The 19,172-nt window shown below is 55.1% G+C and overlaps 6 protein-coding genes across 6 annotated transcripts; all 6 read left to right on the forward strand.

Annotated features, from left to right (window-relative positions):
- Window positions 1-3,694: 3,694 nt before the first annotated feature.
- LDBPK_352180 (hypothetical protein, conserved) lies at window positions 3,695-5,332 on the forward strand (the record flags this gene model as incomplete). Its single annotated transcript, XM_003864749.1, has 1 exon — window positions 3,695-5,332. The coding sequence occupies one exon, from the start codon at window positions 3,695-3,697 to the stop codon at window positions 5,330-5,332; it is 1,638 nt and encodes a 545-aa protein (XP_003864797.1).
- A 717-nt stretch (window positions 5,333-6,049) lies between these two features.
- On the forward strand, window positions 6,050-7,372 carry LDBPK_352190 (hypothetical protein, conserved; the record flags this gene model as incomplete). The annotated part of the gene is made up of 1 exon (XM_003864750.1): window positions 6,050-7,372. One exon carries the CDS (start codon window positions 6,050-6,052, stop codon window positions 7,370-7,372), a length of 1,323 nt encoding a protein of 440 aa, XP_003864798.1.
- A 1,199-nt stretch (window positions 7,373-8,571) lies between these two features.
- Window positions 8,572-9,660, forward strand: LDBPK_352200 (adenine aminohydrolase; the record flags this gene model as incomplete). Its single annotated transcript, XM_003864751.1, has 1 exon — window positions 8,572-9,660. The coding sequence occupies one exon, from the start codon at window positions 8,572-8,574 to the stop codon at window positions 9,658-9,660; it is 1,089 nt and encodes a 362-aa protein (XP_003864799.1).
- A 2,144-nt stretch (window positions 9,661-11,804) lies between these two features.
- LDBPK_352210 (hypothetical protein, conserved) lies at window positions 11,805-13,259 on the forward strand (the record flags this gene model as incomplete). The annotated part of the gene is made up of 1 exon (XM_003864752.1): window positions 11,805-13,259. One exon carries the CDS (start codon window positions 11,805-11,807, stop codon window positions 13,257-13,259), a length of 1,455 nt encoding a protein of 484 aa, XP_003864800.1.
- Window positions 13,260-14,349: 1,090 nt separating this feature from the next.
- On the forward strand, window positions 14,350-17,559 carry LDBPK_352220 (hypothetical protein, conserved; the record flags this gene model as incomplete). The annotated part of the gene is made up of 1 exon (XM_003864753.1): window positions 14,350-17,559. One exon carries the CDS (start codon window positions 14,350-14,352, stop codon window positions 17,557-17,559), a length of 3,210 nt encoding a protein of 1,069 aa, XP_003864801.1.
- Window positions 17,560-18,235: 676 nt separating this feature from the next.
- LDBPK_352230 (60S ribosomal protein L12, putative) lies at window positions 18,236-18,730 on the forward strand (the record flags this gene model as incomplete). The annotated part of the gene is made up of 1 exon (XM_003864754.1): window positions 18,236-18,730. One exon carries the CDS (start codon window positions 18,236-18,238, stop codon window positions 18,728-18,730), a length of 495 nt encoding a protein of 164 aa, XP_003864802.1.
- Between the last annotated feature and the right edge of the window lie 442 nt (window positions 18,731-19,172).

The raw sequence follows: 19,172 nt of genomic DNA on the forward strand, positions 1-19,172 counted from the left end.
CATTACCGGAGACCCCACCCGCCGACATCGGCAGCGACACACCGCCCCCCCCCCCCCTGTGTCGTAGATGCCTGGCCCTTATACCGAACCGGGCCCCCACCCCGCCAACAGATCCGCCGAAGGAAGGCACGAACGAAAACCAAGGCGCTGAGCAACAAAACGGCAAGGCCAAACTGCCGCAGAAGACGTTTCAGAAGGAGCAAGTGCTTTTTGGTTAACGCTTCCCCTTTTAGCTTCCCTTGGGCGCGTAGCGTTGCAGCAGGTCAAACCCTGGGTACTCGTCGATGGGGAAACAAGCTTTTGGTACTCTGGGAGCGTGGCGCCTGAGCAGTCTCGACGTTACGCTTCTATCAGCTTCATAGTCTGCAAAAAAAAAAAAGCAGCGAAAGTTTGAGTGCGTCGCTATCTGTGCTGTTCTAGATTCGCCCAGGCGCACCGTTGTGAGGCTTCAGCTCGGGTGGATCAGGCATGCGAAAAAAAAAACAATGCCCACAATCTATGGCTTTCTTACTGTGGTGCAGGGCGGTGCAGAAACTCTGTCTTCGGTCGCGTTGCCGTCGCTAAAAGGTAGTAAACTATGGTAATTGGATAATCTTTCAAGATAATGCCACTGAATACCCGCTGCTAACGCCCGATTGCGGGCCCTTTGTGCTTTGCGAGATGCGATGTCAACGCAAACTTTATAGACAAGCATGCCTAAAAGCGTGGCATACTCGTTGGCACCACCACCCTCAGAGAGCAGCTGCCGCGCTGAACAGCGGTACTTTTACTCATCAAAACCGACGCTGACAGCACCCAATGGCCTCTACTCTTGCAGGCCAACCAACAAACTTAGTCAATCGGCATTTCCAAGTGCGAAGCAAGAGACGACATATATCAGCTCAGCGCTTTTTGCTCTTTCATCACATGCTTTGCAAGATGTTGTGATGGACGTGCCTCTGTGTGGAAGCCATCTGGGAAGTCAAGCGCTTATCGGTGACGGCGTGCGGAACTTTCGAACTAGTGGGCTCAGCTGCAGTGCTTTCTGGAAAACTTTCCATTTTTTTCCCAAGTGTCCCCAGAATTGGGGATCATAGCTTCAATCTAATGTTGCAAAGGTTACCCCAGGGCTTCGACTGAGTAAGGCATTGTTATAGGTGCGAATGCCTTTTTCTTTGCGACTCTTGGGGGGGGGGGTGAAATGGCTAGTCTGTTTGCATGCTTTTGTTCACTTGTCGCAGTCGCATTACCTCAAGCTCTGTTGAATGGGCGACCCCGGAATGTCTCGGCTTGAGAACGGCGTTAGTGAGACCACCTCATTTTTTCATCCGACCGCCAACATTCGACAAAGGTGTAAGTTGCACTCAGTTTGCTGACATAGTCCCTGGCAATACTGTCTTTCAGCTTCCATATGTCTTTTTCACCCACAAGTTCGCACAAAGCGCCATCCAGACTGAGCAGACTCAAACATGATTCTTTGTTGTGGATGGTACATCCTAACATTGTGCATTCCACCCCGTGCAAATGGGTGTTTTTTATGTGTTGTTTTGTCTGAAGATCCTTGAAGAGCTAGTGGAACGACAGAGCTGCGCTGGAGCCACCAGCTTCCACAGAGCCAACAGCTTACTGGAACTTCTCGTGTACCAAGAAGAGCCGACTATGCTGTCTTCCTTCGTTGAGAACTGCTGCGTTGAGTGCACTCGGTGACGCAGCGCACTTTCATGAGATTCACTGAATTGATGGGTGCCGCGAAAGAGAAAGCCTAATACGAGTTGATTTGTCTTGGCGGCTCAACATCCCTTTTTTTTTGCGTGTTGGTGGATGGGCACGCCTCAGAAAGCAAGTGCTCGGTCTTCCAACTGATTGTGCTTTTCGACGCGACTACTGCACGAAGCACCTCATGCCAGTATTTTCCTTTTCCGCCACCCGCGCATGCGCGCTAGAAAGCAAAAGCAACCTGGGGCCTGGAGCTCGGGACACAATAAGCTAAGGTGTCTGTACGTGGTATCTCACAAGCATGCTAGGCGCCACATCTGGTGACTCGAGTACTTTGTCGTCTTTCAACTCTCAATGCGTGTGCTGGACAGAGATATCACTTACCAGCAAAAAAAAAACGTTTTCGTTCTTTTCATTTGCAAATCCATCCCATGGCTCTTCGTGGATCAATGCTCGTAAAGACTGCAATGTAAGCTTCAAATAACCTGACTCTCGGCCTTAGCGTCATCCTTTTTTATGATTGGCAACTGAAGGGAACTTCCTCTGCTCAGCAGTTTTCTTCTTTTTGCAGTCAGTTTTGCAGTCACACTCGTGTCCAGCTTGCAATATCTGCTTTATTCCACTCTGTGTTTCTTCGCGCTCAAGAAGTTATTAGCTGACGCTGGGCGGAAATTTTTTTTTGAAAGCTGGAGACAGGGAATAAAAGGGGGCTGCTCGAAAAACAATATGATTATGAGGAGTGAGTCAACGTGCTCTCCACAATTCCAATTCAATGAGCCACCGAACGTTTGTCCTTGCCCCATTTTCGTCTCTCTATTCGTTTCAGATCTGAAGAAATAGAGTCATTTTAAGCATTTCATTCGCCCCCACCCACACCCTTGTTTACCCACTGCAACAGGAATCCTTGGATGACGGGAAAAGGGGGATACCGAAGTCTACTTATTCAGTTGTGGTGCTATCGTGAGCACGAGTGGAAGGATACCAGATCGGTATGGTCTTCAACGGAGATAGGGAACTCACCAGCTAGGCCAAGTTGGGAGCATATATTGGAATACATCATGCTTATCTTTGGGTATCGTTCTCTCGTTTGGGGCTCTTTCCACTCTCGGTTGCAGTCTAACCCCCTGATGACGGGAGACACCTCAGCGTAGTATCAGGGATAGTCCCAACTCTATGTGGGCGCTAGGCAGCTCCTCTCCTTGCTACTGCAGAGCCACCTCTGGCGGTGACAGGGTAGAGTGCCTACGACACGGGGAGGTCAGAGCAATGCATGGCCACAGATATGTTGGCGGTGAGGTACTAGATAATGCTGCATCGGAGTGATCTGCGACAGTGAACGCGCTTGCGCCAGCCGTGTGATGGGCAACGTGCCAGCGTGACTCAAACCTGCCTCGCCTGTACCTGAATGCTCTACTGGTGTGGAGAGCCTGAGTATCACACCAAGCAAAGCACCAGGTGGCGGCCTGCCTCATGGGGAGCCGCACTGAGGCGACCTGCGAGGCAGGGGCCGTGCTGGGATGGCTTGGCGGGGGTTGCGCCAGCGCATGTCTGCAGCCGCTTGCCGCCGCAAGGGGGCCTTTAGCATGCGGGGTGCATTTCAGTTTGATTCGTGTCTTCTATGGCGGAGAATGAACAAGCCCACTTACACACAAAGAAAACTGATTTCTCCCCGAATAAGGGAAAGGAAAACCTTAGCGCTAACTGACGTGTGCCGCATGCATCGTCCTTTGTCTTTCTCTTTCGTCTGAAAGTTTCGACTCGATGCGCATGCAGTGAAAAAGCTTTCGAAGAAGACAATGCTTATCAGCGCTGCTTTTTTTTTTCTGCAAGTCGCGGTCTCAATGACTGATAGAAAATTATGCGTTGGTGTGCCTACACCTCTTTCTTCCCTAAAATTCGTCATGCTTCTCTCCCCTTTTTGCCATTGTCTATTCAACTCTCTTGAAAGCAGAACCTGTGGTGACTCTTATTTCCAGATTTCAACTTTTAGCATGCGAGTATGTCGCTTCGACTGGAGTCCATACGAGTGTACCGCGAACTTTATCGCGCTGCGTCACGGTCGGCACGGGAATGCACGCTGTACAACAGTTCAGGTTTACTGGACTACGTCTCGCGGCGTTTTGGTCAGGAAGCAGACAAGCAGAATCGCCAGCTTGCAAATGCTCTGCGAACCTTGGAGCGGCGCGCCAGCGATCAGGGGTCGAAAAAGCGGCGCGGTGCGGCAGGTGGCCGTGCCCAAGCAAAACTACTACAGCAGTATCAAAGGTACATATCCATGCAAATCGATCGTACTCGCGCCCTTGCCAAGGCTCTCTACATGGCGCCGGGCAATGTGCAACTTACATCTGTGCTTCAGGTCCTCTCCGCCGGTGTTGGGAACTGGTCGTATCAGCAAATGATGGAGTCAAGCATTCTCTCGTTTCTTGAGCACGAAGCTAAGAAAGTTTCTCACAACGAAGTTGCAGAGGACATGACTAGCGAGCGTCAAAATCGGATCATGCTGCAGGCGCTCTTGCCATATGCGGAGCGACTGCTACTTGTTCATCGCACAGCTGTGGGCGAGCAAAATCGGGTGAGCTCACTGACTTATCTGACGCCTTGGCAAGTGACAGAGTCTATAATTGGCAGTCGAAGTGGTGTATCTGCTGTGCATCTTCGCGTTGGTCGTGATCACTTAGTGGTCGAAGTGGACGAGACTTACAACAAACAAGTGGTGTACATTTGCTGCACCCGGCAGGATGGGGGCGACTCGGGCAGCTACGAGTGGGCGCAGGAAGTAGAACGTGTGGAGATAAGCGAAAGTGAGGAGGTTCAGAAGACGATGTTTCACAGCCAGTACCTATTTATGGCAACTCGCATTTGTGACGCTCTTCTGCACGACTCTCCGCTGCATCCGACGCGCAGCACCGTTGTGATTGGCCACGCTGTTGGCGGGGCGGTAGGCTTGGTGCTGTCACTCCTGCTCACTCAACGGGGGTTCGAGGTGTCGAATACGATTTCTCTCGGCGCACCGAAATCGTTGCAAGGGACGTTGGAGCGCTACGTTGCAGCGATTAATCCGATTCGGTTAGTACTAGCGGGCGACCCGCTAGTAGAGCTTCCTATCACGGGTGCCGAAGGGGCACCATTTGTCCACATTGGCGAAATTCTTCTTCTGTCGCCAGCGAATTCGTCAAGCGATACCTTAGCCGCAGCAGATACATCTGAGTGCGAGAGTGACGACAATGTTGTATCTGACGCGCCGCCCTCACCGAGGGTAGACAATTTTACCGCTGAGTCTCTTAGTGTTATGATGGCCGACTCTGATGGCGTGCCTTTTGCAAGTGGCAGCGCTGATGACCCTTCCGCAGCTGCATCTGTCTCTTTCAGCAAGGCAGACGAGGCTCTCGCTGAGGAAGAGAACAGTGAAGAAGGAATGTCCGAAATACTGCGTGTTGCTGCGCAGCGATACCGCGATCACTTTTTGGTGGAGCATTATGTGCGGCATTTGAAAGACCCGTCGGTGGTGCTGACGTACGCCGAGGGAGATGAGGTTTGGGATGAGGGAGACTACGAAGAGCTAAAACGGAAGAGTGCTCGCGAGCCGCCAGCCAGTTCGGAGGAGCGTCGCATTCGCGATCTTCGCGGGCCACTGTAAGGCTCTCCATCACAAAGCTCGTCAGGTCGGCTTCTTGCTCTGCTTCCCTGATTGATGTGCTGGTGGATGTTTGTTAATGGCGCTCTGCCGATTTCGACGGTGTGTCGGATCTGTAAGATGGAGCGCTGAATCCCAAAAAAAAAAGGAAACTTCAGATTGGAAGGACGCGATGGCTGATCAGTTTTTTCCCCTTCTTACACAATGCACTTTGATTGCAGCCACAGAAATTACCGCCGTTACAAATGTTGCGATAAAGTCCAATGGAACCGCAGATGAACGCTTGAAGACAGCGGAAAATACTGAAATACGCTTCTGGCAATCAGATGTCGCTGTGGGCGGAACACTTTTGCGTGCCATGAAAGGCTGTGCGACTTCGCGAAAGCAGCATGTATAGGTCTGTTTCCTTTTCTGTGCAGCATCTAGTAACTGGTGGCTACACAAGGACGAACTCGACCTCGCAAACGCTTCTAATAGTCATATTCTCCCTTCGTTTTTTTTTTGTGTCCTGTGCTGCACTTAATACTCTCGTACCAAGCGAACACACACACACACACACGCACACACACACACACATCTTTTTTTCTGTGAGTCGTCTTCAACGCGCTTCAGTTAACCTCTCTTGCCTTTCACCCCAGCGGTCAGAAGCAGCTACACAACGCTCACCCATAATTATACCGAGTTATTTTTATCGAGGACCAAAGAGAAGCAGGCGAGAAAATGAAGCTCGGGTACAAGAGCGAGACAAGTGCCTTTTTTGTGGGTGCGGCGACTTTCGCTGCTTGCTTCTTTATTCCCCGCCGCTTCCTCGCTGCTGCTATTCCATTGTGGATTGTAGCGAGCCGCCTGCTGGCGCGAGGCGCCGTGAATCACGCACGCCCCGTGACGGATGCGGACACTGCGGATAAGCAGGCACAGGCCCGCTTTGTGATGTCGCGTGACATGCCGCTGGCGAAGCGTCCAGTGGCGATCGTGACGGGAACTAACAGCGGGATCGGGTACTGGACTGCTGTGGGTCTGGCTGTGGAGGGCTACGAGGTTGTGGTGACGTGCCGGTCGGCTGTGTTGACACAGCAGACGGCTGAGCGGATTCAGCAGGAAGCGAAGCGCCGCCGTCGTGCCCAGCCGAAACTGTACGAGCACTCTCCGGCGTCAGTGCTCGTGGAGGGCCACCTGCCGGTGGAGTGCGACGACTTCGACAGTGTGCGCGCATTCGCGGAGTGGGTGGCAAGGAAATACGCGCAGCGCAACGTGCAGGTGCTGGTGAACAACGCAGGCGGCATGCGCAAGGCGTTGGGCTTCTCTCGTCTTCATCCTAACTTAGAGTTGCACACTGCCATGAACTTCCTCGGCCCGTTTCTGCTGACGGAACTGTTGCTGCCTGTGCTGGAGAGGAACGGCGGCCGCGTTGTGTATGTTTCGAGTGAAGCGCACCGCTTTGCACAGTCTCTCCTCCTTCCCGGCCGCTTTAGTGTGTGGAGATCGATTAGGGCATTTCCCACATGCAACGGCCTCATTGCGGGAAAGTTGCTCAATGCATTGAAGGAGGTCAATCAGGGTGCTGGCAAGTCGAGCGGTCCGCTTCAGACTTCTTCGACTCAGCACGCCTTTGGCCGTTACGGCATCAGCAAGCTACTGAACACCTACCACGCCCACATGATTGCGCGCCGCTACCGCGACGTGAAGGACGAGGCGCACCGTGTATACGCCTGCTCGCTGCACCCCGGCTGTGTCGCTACCAACTTCTCTCGAGATATCATGGGCGGCTTTGTGCGTATGATTTTATCATGGGCGTCGCTGCTGTTCTTAAAGACCGCAGAGGAGGGTGCGCAGACGACGCTGCACTGCGCCATGTGCCCGCGCACAGAGTTGGAGTTGGTGTCGCCGTCTGGCGAGAAACCGACGACGAACGCGGATGCGGTGAGCCCATACTTCGTGGAGTGCGCGGACCAGACGACGAGTATGCTGCGTGCGTACGGCTGGGACGTGAGTGAGGCAGCGGCGATTTTGCAGTGGGGTCGGCAGCAAGTCGGCCTCGCCTAAATCGTGAGGAGTTGCCGTAATGAAAAGAGAAGTGCATTTCACCACATTACACAGGGTCAACACGGCGTATGGTGGTTTGGTGGCGGCGTCTCTGGCTTTTATCTTCCTCTCTTGTGCATCGCCATGTGGTGGCGGCAAACATTCTGCGCTGTCATCATCTTCGTATGTTTGTACGTCTCGTCCGCCTCTCTCCCTACTTCGTCTTTGACGTGCCTGTGTCCGTTTCACGTTTGCATTGTTGGCCCGCGCGGTTTGTTCTCTCGATCTCCCCACCACAAATGCAGGGGCCAAAGCGTTTTTTTTTTTTCGTTTCAGCCCCGAGAATTCACTTTTGTGGTGCGAAGGGGTTTGCTTGCTGTATTTCTCCCAAATTTCTTTTACCGATCATTGCGCTCGATGCCCTGTTTTCTCTCGTCGACAACGCCCCCCCCCCTCTCCCTCTCTCTCTCTCGCCCTCGTCTCCTCTTGCACGTGTAGACGTTGAATGCGGTGTTCATCCTTTCTTCGAGCGTTTGCTGGAAGGAAAGGAGAAGTGACGAAGGCAGGCAATTTCTAGTTCAGCGTAGCGCTTCGTATGCACCTGCTTTGTTTTTATGATATCAGGCATATTGCCCTGGAATACGAAGGACAAGACGAGCAGGAATAAAAACGGAATGACTCATAAAATAGCGTGAGGAAGGGCGCCTCTCTTCGGCTGGCATTGGTGTCACACTGCCTGCAATATTATCTCCGGTCAGCGACTTACCAAGGGTCAGGAGAGCGTGCCCCACCCCTTGCGAACTAGGTTTTGGCACACACCCACATCTTATAAACGCAGTTGCCCCATGTGCTCGCGTGCTGATCACCCCCTAGCTCCCTCAGCTGGCGCGACCGTGACCTTTACCTCTCCGGCGCCAATCGCCTTCCCTTTCCTTCTCCGACTTCCCTGCTTCAACGCTCTCCTTTCACACGCACGCTTATATGTTCCCCCTATCCACCTACACGCGCGTTTGCACACGAGTGAGAAGGCTGATTGCTACACTGGTACTGAGTTGTGCTTTACTGACGTTATTTTCAGTGCTCCCCCTCCCCCAACACACACACACACACACACACACTTCCTATTTTTATTCTCCTCCTTCTTCATAAGTGTGAGCTCCCACACCTCTACGTGGAACTGAAGGTTAATAGTATTCACATCTGCACGGAAGCGCGCAACGATGGCTGATGCGACCCTTCTTCATCGCCTCATAGAGGCTTTGCCAAAGGCAGAGCTGCACGTGCACATTGAGGGAACACTGAGCCCAGAACTGCTCTTTGAGCTTGCGAAGAGGAATGGGGTGCAGATTCCGTACAAGACGGTGGAGGAGGTCCGCGCGGCCTATAACTTTACTGATCTGCAGTCGTTTCTGGACCTCTATTATGAAGGCATGTCTGTCCTCATCACCGAGGACGATTTTGCGGACCTGGCATACGCCTACACGCGTGTGATGCACGAGAGTCGCGTTACTCACGCCGAGCCCTTTTTCGATCCTCAAGGTCACCTCTGCCGCGGTATTACATTTCGCGTTCTCTACGACGGGCTCATGAAGGGGTTTCGCCGCGGTGAGGCCGAGTTTGGAGTCAGTGTAGCGCTCATCTTTAGCTTCCTTCGTCATCTCTCCGAGGAGGAGTGCTTTGCACTCGTGCGCGATGACATGCACCCCGACAACGGTCAGTACATCCGTGAGTTATTCGCAGCGAAGGCGTTTGTAGCGGTGGGGCTGGACTCTTCAGAATTGGACAACCCGCCGGAGAAGTTCGCGCGGCTCTACCGCTACTGCCACGAAGAGCTGAAGGTGCCGTTCCTTGTGGCGCACGCGGGTGAGGAAGGTCCACCGGGGTACATGCGGGATGCGATGAGCATGCTGGCAGTGGACCGCATCGACCACGGTGTGGCCGCGCGTCTGGACCAGGCGCTGTGCAAGGATCTGCGTGAGAAGCGAATTCCACTGACTGTGTGCCCGACGTCGAACGTAGCCCTCAAGGTCTTCCAGGATCGCGCGACGTGCGGGGCGGTGGTGATGGACCTCGTTTTGACAGAGGGGCTTTGCATCACCATCAACTCAGATGATCCGGCCTACTTTGGCGGCGACATCCGAGAGAGTTTCCGCATTCTCGCCGAGACGGGCCGACTCACCCCGGCCACGCTGAAGCAGCTCGTGCTCAACTCGTTCTGCAGCAGCTTCATCGCCGAAGATCGCAAGCGCGCGTACGAGGAGAGGGTGGAGAAGGTGTTCAAGGACGTGTGCGGGGGGACGTATGAATGAGGCCTTGAAGGGGGTATGAGCTGTGGTTGGCGGAGCAAGCTGTGGCGGCGAGGGCATTTTTATTTAGTATTATATATATGCGTGTGTGTGCTGCTCCTTCCACTCTTCACACGGTCCCCTTGTGCACTCTTATCTTTTACATTGCTCATCGTATTTCTATTACTATCATCACCGTCAGGAGTTTTCCACGCACGCGCGATACATGTTCAGAATGAGAGCATCTTGCCCCTTCTCTTTTCCTTTGTGTTTCTCCTCTTTCTCTCCCCCTCTCTCGGTTTCCTTTTTCTTTTTCCATAGAGAAAGAACAGGAGGAGAAGCTGTCGCGGGGCGAATCGTTTACGTTCGCTCCCTTCTATTCGTTGAAAAAATGTTTTTGATTTATTATTAGTTTTCGGTCCTTTTATGTTTTTAGATCCCAGTTCTCTGTGGCGATGCATCAACGGTTGTGTTGCAGACGAAAAAAGAAAGGAGCGGAGGAGGCAGTCTCCAGCTTCTCTCGTTGTTGACCTTTCGTTTTTTTTTTTTCGTCGTCTTCCGCTTGCATAACTCTTTATATATATTTTTTTCCTTTGGTACACGGGCTGCTACACACGGGCACAGACACGCGAGTGCTGGCAGATGAGGTTGGTATGGGTCTGCTGAGTCACTGAATGGAACATGAAGGCGTGGGCATCTGCAAAAAAAAAGGGCGATGAAAGAACAAGATTGAGAGGGCGCCAACAAAGGACTGAAGCGGAATGCTCTCCAGAAACGGTGCTGCCGTAAGCCAACGGCCACGTTCCGCGTGCACGGCTTCTTGAGTTGCCACTGGCAGTGCCGTTACTCTGATTGTATTTGTCTCCTTTCGGCGCTGTTTCTTTGCTCTTGCTACTAATTCCGTTGTGATTTATTCTATTCTTCCTCCTAATAAACTGCGGCTGCCCCTGAATATGTGGATGTGCACCTCTGTAGTGGTGCTTCTGTCTAGGCCAGTCCAAGTTGGTGCTGCCCGATCGTATTGGGGATGGGCATAGGTGAGTGACACGCGGGCATCTACGAGCGCTCGAGTGAATTGCGGCTCCCTTCCTTCTCTGCACCCCATTAGTCATCCCATTCGCTTGTGGGTTTTGACGCCGCTGTCTTTTCCGTCTCATCTTGATCATATATGTTTCGTTTCTTTTTTTCACCTCAATTCGTCTTCCCGGATAATGTGGTCTCTCTTGCCCTTGCTTCCTCTTCTGGTTCTGCGCGTGCGGCGAGCGATTGAGGGGGAGGGACAAGAATAAGAGGAAAAGCGAACAACAGCAGCGAAATGAACAAAAAGACCACCACCACCAAAAAAATAAACGGAATGGAGGCAGTGAGACCGGCGCTCTTCTCGCTGTTCTCAGGGTGTCATTGTGACGTGAAACGGATATAGGTGGGGAATGTAGTAGTAGCGCACGGCATTGTCTCTTTTTTTTTTGCTCATCTGCGCGCGCAATAACACCGCGTCTTTCGGCGCCGTAGGGTAACTTCGCCCAGGTACACACTAAACGGATACAAAGCAAGTTCTTCGATTTCGCGCTAGCCCTTCTTTGGGTTTCTGCAGAGTAGCTATCCTTTTTCGTTTTGTTTGAACACTTTCTATCCGTATGCGCGGATGTGCGTTGGCGCAGGAATGAACCTACGCCAATTGGCAAAGAAACAAGTGAAAGGCGTGCTTTAAGTGCGGCATTTCGCTCGCCAGACATCCCTCCTCTCTCACTTTCACATTGCCCCCTTTTTGCCTTCCTTCCTTTTTTCTCCTCTCTTTCGGCTTCTCTCTCTGCTTCACTTATGAGTGTATAGTACATCGTGGACGGGTCGTCTTTATCGGCACAGCGACAACAGCGGCGCCTTCCGCACACGCGTGCACATATCCACACTCTGACCTCCGTCTTTTTTTTCCCGTGCCGCTTACACTGCATGTGTGCATATCTGCGCGTACACAGTTAGCGCGCTTCTCCATTGACATAATCGAGCTCGTATCGTTGACGTTCTTCTCAGACTTCTAAACCTTTTTTTTTTGTTGGTCGCTGCTGTCCCTTTGGTGCACATGCAGCCACACCGCTCCCTCTGCTTCTATCCACACCTAAGCATCTATCGAAGAGCCGCTGAAGGCGCCACAGAACCAAAACGTGAAAATGCTCCATCTTTTCTCATCCGAGGTGGCGGCATTGGCTTCGATGGTGCTGTGTGGACTTGTGTATGGCGCCTTCTACTTTTTGAACATTACCTGGGCTCGCAATCCGAATGTCGCCGACGTGCTCGTGTTCATCTGTAGCTGTATCTTCGCATGTCGAACGGCTGCCAAGGGTAAGGTGTGCCAGTGGCCCTCCGGTGTGGACTATACGGGCCGCGTAGCGCTCGTCGTTGGGGCCACCTCCGGCGTCGGCTACAGCACGGCAATGCAGCTCGCAGAGCACGGATGGACCGTTGTGCTCGCAGCACGCAACACCGATCGGCTCCTTTTTTCCAAAAAGACTATAGAGCGTCACTTGCAGAAGTGCAACGCGAAGGGTTCGGTGAAGGTGCTCGGCACCGTTGACCTGCGCTCGGATGCGTCTATCCGCGCCTATGTGAAGGAGCTGGCGGCAATGAAGGCGCACCTGCCGGTAGGCCTCCTCATCATGGCGGCTGGCGCGCTGCATCGACATCTGCACTTTGTTGGTGAAGTGGAGGAGTTGAAGACAGGCAGTGCATCTGTTGCGGCATCGTCCAGGGCGTGGCGGTCGATGGAGTGCATGATCGCCGCGAATGCAGTGGGCCCGTATTTATTCACCCAGCTGATGCTCCCTTTGTTGGATGAGACGGCAGAGAAGACGTCGGTCACGTCGCGCATCGTGAACGTGGCGTCGAGCTGCCACACCTTCCTGGGCCCTGGCCGTCAAGCTCGCTACAACCCGCTCGAGATGATCCGCGGACTCGATGAGCGGGCCGCCGAAGTGCTTCCCGGAGGCGGCTGTGGTGAGGCGAAAGAGGGCAAAGCTGCACGCGGCCCGTACTACATTCGCGACTACAGCTGGGCCAATTTTGTTGGTTACTATGGCCTTTCCAAGCTCTGTGTAATGTGGAACACGCGACTCCTGGCCCGGCAGGTCGCGACGATGCGCTTCATCCCAAAGACTGCGGCGAAGACGCCTGCGCTGCGCAAACCCGCAGCGAAGTGCACCACCGCAGACTCTACCCAGAGCGTCACTGCAACCCCAGAGACAGACCGACAGGACCAACTCAAGATTTTCGTCGCCTGCACTCACCCCGGCATCATCACCACCTACCTATACCGTGACATTTTCGCGCCGTGGGTGCTCGACTACTTCTTCTACTACCCTTCCCTGGTCTTCGGCAAGACATGGATCGAGTCTGCGCAGTCGACTCTCAAGGCAGCGGTGGAGGACACGGGTATGGTACAGGGAGGCTACTACCTCTGCAGCGGGGAGTACGGCCCGGAGAGTGGTGTCAACTGCGTCTCGGCACACGCGCAGCGTCCGAAAAACATAGAGGAATATCAAAGGTGGATGATGGCACGAGTCACGCCGGCGCTGAAGGCGGAGAATGAGATGACCGCGAAGAAGCAAGACGAAGCGGCCCCGCAATGAGCCGCACAACCTCCCTCCCTCCATACAATCTGTGAGGAGGCAGCAGCGATGTTTGACAACTCTTCTCTGCTGAACCTTGCTCCTACTCTCGTCGTGTTAAAGTTTGTGGGATGAGATGGACGTGGCAACACATATCGATCGAGGGAGAGCGAAGGCGCTTCTGGGGCAGCTGCTGGGTTCTGTGAGTTTTGATTGCCATTGTGACGAGTGAAAGAATGCGGCGCTGAGTCCAAGGACGAAGGCGAAAAAACATTGAGGAGGGAATGATGGGCGAGAAGAGACGAAGCCAACGTGTGCACGCGTTTGTGCGCGTGTGCTTGCACTCGCATAGATAGAGACGTGCTGGCGCCTCGCCCAACGCCTCTTATCATAGGTTGCCGAGTCGCGTGCTCGCCGTCCATCAAGGCACCAACTTCTGCTGTCAACGGAGTAGGAGGAGGGCAACAGCTCCGATTCGTGAAACGCGCTGCTGCTGAGAGCGACGACTCATTCATCTGGCTTGCCGATGCTCCAAGAAAATAAACGAATGACCACCGCCTGAAACTGAGGGTGAAGCATTAAAAGAAGGCATGCGGCCCACCCGCACCCCATCTCTACTGGCTGGCAATGAGCGATACGGGTCACCGCTGTCGCAGCCCAGCAGTGCCATATGCGTGTGTGTGTGTATGTGAGCTGCACTCTGTTGCGGTGCTTCTCCGCCCACCTCGTTGCCTGATAATGTATGGTGCCTCCCTCCTTTTGCGATGGAAGAGAGGGGGAGCTGTCCGGTGCAATGTGTGGCTGCCAACTGGCCAATTCGCGTTCTCCTGCAGGCATGCATATGCGTGCGACTCTTCTCGTGGATATCACTGATCCTTGACATAAAGCAACACAAGCACTCCCGATACAGATGCCGCCGTCCTTTTCTGCACTTACGAGATACCCTCTCTCTTTTTTTTCTTTGGGTCGCCGCTGCTATCCGTCATCATTGTGTGTCTCTACGCGCTTGTGGCTCCACCCACATTACCCATCGTGTGCGTGATCTCTTTCGAAACTTCCACCCTTGCGCGCGAGAGCAGCCCAGTTCCCAGGCTTTCCCTGCTTTCCTTCCATGCCTCCACCGGCGTCCACGGCGCAGGCTGGGACTGGGCGAGATGCGCCTCTCGCAGAGTCCCCACCGCCGAATTCGACCACGCTCACAATCCCTCACGTGAACATTCCATTGCTCCCCCCCGGCTACCCACTGCCGGCCTCTACGGACGACATGGAGGCGTCTACAGCTGTGTACTTCCGCGAGGGTCGCAACCCTTACGGAAAGCGGCACCGCTCTACGCTCGTGAATGAGCCGTCCGCGTCGGCATCTTCCACCGTGTTGGAAATCGTGAGCGCTGAGGAGGACGTCCGTGCAGCTGTAGACGGTACCGATAGAGGTCGCTTCGCCGGCAGCGCCCCACAATCGCAGTCCACTGCGGCGGGGTACGCTGTCACAGCGCAGTATCTTGCGCAGCTCTTCGACGAACCGGCAAGGTGTGAGCAGGACGTGTACCGCCCCGTGGATGTGGCGTACTGCCGACGCCTCCTTGCGCAGGAAGCGGAGGAGTTCAAGATGGCCGCCTCGTCGCAGCCGCCAACAGGATCATCGTTGGAGGGCACCGAAGCCGCCATAGCAAGGGCGAAGAGAGTTCACGAGTTCAACTCATGCCTGACAGCCGGTCAGCATCGGCGCTACCGCGGGTTTGTGCTCGAGTGGCTTCGACACCAGCCCTCCCCGGCGGCTCCGCCGAACTCTGCGGAGGTGTTGAAGGTGGTACAGCAGGAGCAACAGCTGTTTCTCGAAGCTCTGCGGCGAGAGGCGTTGTGCCACGTGGTGCGACTCTCGTCCGGCCATCAGACAACAACCTACGCGTGCCTGGGCAGAGCGCTGACGAGCTTTGCGCAGTATCGTCGCCTACACCAGATGCAGGAGCGGCTCGTTTCCTTCCTCGATGACGCCAAGGCGAAAGAGAGCAAGGGGTTGCTGCTGTCGGGTAGCGCTCCGGCGGCGAGTTCTTCAGCGGCGTCAGGCGCTGCCGAAGAGGATGCACACAACAGAGACGCCGCTCACAGTCCCGCCGGTGATCTGCAGCAAGGCATGCCACACGGGGCGACACCGCTGCAGGTGTTTCAGCGACGCTTTCCGAGTCTACGCGTCCTTCAGTGGCACCTGGTTAAACTGTACAACGCCCAGCAGAATGGCGTCGCCGCCCCTTTCCCGAATCTGCAGGTTCGCAGCTTCGCAGCGCCCTCAGGTGTTGCCGCTGGCGGCCGCCCGCACAACCGCCACTCGGAGTCAGACGGCACCTTCAAGGCTTCTTCCTTTTCAGCTGCAGCAGCGCACCCGTCTGCGGTTACGATGGTGCCTGCATCGGCGTCCCTGTTGCTTGCTTCTCTGCCCCAGCACAGACAAGACGACGACGGTGATCAGCCAGGCGCAAGGGATGGTGGTAGAGTGTCCGACGACGGCGACAGCGAGAGGTCAGCGTCCCCTGCGGTTCCTGCCTTTTCTTCCCACCTGTCTACTGATGCTGCTGCTGCTGCGAGCCTGACGCCGCTGTCCACGGCAGCACTACACACGTACGTCGCCCACCACCTCCTCCCTCGCCTTGGCTGGCAAGCGTCGAAGTATCAAGGTAAGGATGGAGAAGCAGGTATTGACGATGAAGGCACCACCGCCTTTGTCGCGTCTGTGTCGCTCTCCATGACCTTTGAGGCGATGCTCAAGCTGTTCGTTGCGCACGTCGACACCGAGGAGCCCCGCACGTCCTTTCGGATTCCCATCTGTGTTCATGTGAGGCGCAACCCTAACTCGCGCCACACCGACAACACCACGTCCGCTCGTGGGGTGTACCACGCGCACGTGGCGGTTGGCGCTGCGGTGCCCAATGTGACGGAGAGCCGACAAAGCATTCAGCTGGCCGCCGCGGAGTATCTGCTCTGCCAAGCTGCTAACCGCGAAGGGTCGAGGGGCGAAGCGGCCACGCCCAGCGAGGCACGACATCTCCCAAGCACCCCCACGGCGGCAGAAACGGCCCCTCTTGCTGCTGCCACAGTTCACCTCTCGCGCAGTACTGCCATGCCGCAAGACACCAAAACAAGACAGGCAACTGTGCAGTCAATGACGGGCGGGGCGGGTGGCAATCCCATCAATGCATCTGTAGAAAACTTATTGGAGCAGCAGGAGCCTGCCTCTGACACCGTTCTTCCTCTTGTATTTCGCGTTGCAGCGCCTGTTGCCGCCGCTGTCTCGACGGCACATGGCAACGATCCTCTTCAAAGAGTCTCACCGGTGGTGATCATGGCGAAGATGGAGCACCTCAATGCCACTTCTGCGGTTGCGCCCCACGCTCGTTCGCCGTCATTGGCAGCGTCACCATCCACCGTCGACTCTGAGTGTGTCGTTGCGTCACTAACGGAGACGGCGACCCCGTGCCGCTGGCTGCTCGAGATGCTGTCCCCTCGGGAGATGCTTCAGCTGGACTTGCTGTTCGCGTGCTTTCCCAGCGCGACGGTGCATCTGCACCGCGTGCAGTTATCGCAGAAAAGCGACAGGGACGAGCCCGTGGAGCCGCGAGGCGCGTGCGAGGAGGAGGAGTGCCTTTCCATGGATGTGCTGGCCGTCGAGCAGTTAACATCCCATAAATGGGGTTTAAGCCGCCGACATTTGCAGAAGCGGCCCGCAGAGTCGCTCATCACGACCCCGTCGCCGGCTGAGGTGCTCGCTACCTACACGTGGGACCTGCTCTACGATACACTCGCCTGGCTGCTCGACACAACAGCTCGCCGTGTAGCCTACGCGCTCGAGTCGGAGGAGGGCCGCGGAGAGGGGTCAGCCGAGGTCACCACCAACGCTACGGAGGAGCGCTACATGTACTTGATCCTGAGCAACCACGCCAACCTGGTAAACACGTCAGCAAGCACCAAGTTGTGCACAAAGAAGAGGCCCGAGAACGCACCAGAGCCAGCGTACGCCACCGTTATCACCTCCAGCTACACGGAGAGCCGTTTTGCCGTGCGCTACATAGTGCAGGACGCAGCAGAAATCTACCCCAATTATGAGCCCAAGGTTCCCATCGCCTTTGAGGTCGCGAACCTGCGTTTTCTCGAGAAAGACACGCAGAGCGGCAGCGACGAGGACGGTGAGGGTGACATCAAGCCAACTAGAGAGAAGAAGAGTGTGAGCAAGGTGGCGTCTCGGCTTTACCGGGATCCCCACACGTGGAATGCAGAGACGATCCCTTTTACGTTTCCGAGGGCGCCGGCACCCGCCCTAGCACCAACGTGAGGTCAACTAGGGCTCCATCGCGGATGCCTCTGTTGCGGATCTCAATGAATAAGCGCATCGTTCTTCCTTTTTTTCTTTGCCTGCCTGTTCCTTCCTCGACGGCCCCTCCTCCCTCTCTCTCTGTGCCCCCCACGAAGAGTGCGATCTTTTTTGAGCCAAGGAGCACGCGCGTGTGCCACTCACGGACATCAGCTGCCGCACAGAACGCAAGCGCGAGCAACGACAAGAGCAGGCACGCGAATTTCCTTTGCGGAGGAGAACCCTGCAGACAGAAGAACAAGCAGGGCCCGTTTCACATAAGAGAAAGACATATGGGCGATTCCGCACCAACGGCGCCGTATGATATGCTGTGAAGAGGAAAAAACTAGTGGAGATGAGCACGGTTGTGGTACACCACTGGCAGGTTGTGCCTGCACCTCTGCTTCTCCCTCTTCGTTCGCTGGAGAGCTCTTCGTGGAAGGTGGTCACGTTTTAGTGGGGACTGCAGCTCCTCGGCCGCCCTTCCTTTGCCCTGTCTTCGTCTTGTTCGCGGACGCGACCTCTCCACCTTTTCTCTCCTCCCTTTTGCTTTGTGTGCCATATATAACAAACAAAACCTTCTAAAAACAACAACAAAAAATGACGAAAACGTGGAGCAGGTGCACACTTTCACCTCGTTTGAGGACGACAGTTTTCCATGCCGCCGAAGTTCGACCCCAACCAGGAGATCGTGGTGGTGGTGCGCGCCGTCGGTGGCGAGGTGGCTGCGACAGCCTCCCTCGCCCCCAAGGTCGGTCCTCTCGGTCTCAACGCCAAGAAGATTGGTGAGGATATCGCCAAGTGCACCAAGGACTGGAAGGGCTTGAAGGTCACCTGCGAGCTGCGCGTCAAGAACCGTGTGGCGACGGTGGTGGTGACGCCGTCCGTGGCGTCTCGCCTCATCCGCGCACTGAAGGAGCCGCCGCGCGACCGCAAGAAGGTCAAGAACATCAAGCATAGCGGCAACATCCCGTTCGCGGAGATCATCAAGATCGCCAAGGAGTCGCAGCCCAAGTCCATGGGTAGCGATCTCAAGGCCGTCGTGATGGAGGTGCTCGGCACGGCCGTGTCCATCGGCTGCACCGTCGATGGCGAGAGCCCGCTCGACATCCAGGCGAAGGTACGGGAGGGAAAGTTGAAGGTCCCCAACTAAGGGGTAATCGTGTGAGTTTTCTTCCCTTGCGTAGGTGCATACGCTGCAGCATCTGCTTCTGCATGCGACTTGTTTATCCTTTTCACTTCCTTTTGAGAAAGCAAAATCAATCGCGCAAGAGTATCATCGCCGAGGGCTCGATCGCCCCAGAGGGATGATCAGCTGGCGAAGGGTCGGCAGAGGTCCCTCCTCCCTTCTTCCCCTACCGCGCGCTCACTGTGACCCCGTGACACTGAAGCGGCAGGGTGCAGCAGCACCGCTACCCTCTCCTTTTCGCCCTTCCTCTCTGATGTGCTGTTCTTCGCATAGCTTCGTCCTTTATGTTTAGTGAGTTGAGAGGCCAAAACGGAGATGGCAGCCATGAATCGGGGTGTATCCTGCAGCAAGGATAACCGAAGCACCTTCATCCACGGTCTTCAATGGCCACAAGGCGGAAAAGCGG

This window comes from Leishmania donovani, chromosome 35 (assembly GCF_000227135.1).
Source record: "Leishmania donovani BPK282A1 complete genome, chromosome 35".
Classification (NCBI taxonomy): domain Eukaryota; phylum Euglenozoa; class Kinetoplastea; order Trypanosomatida; family Trypanosomatidae; genus Leishmania; species Leishmania donovani.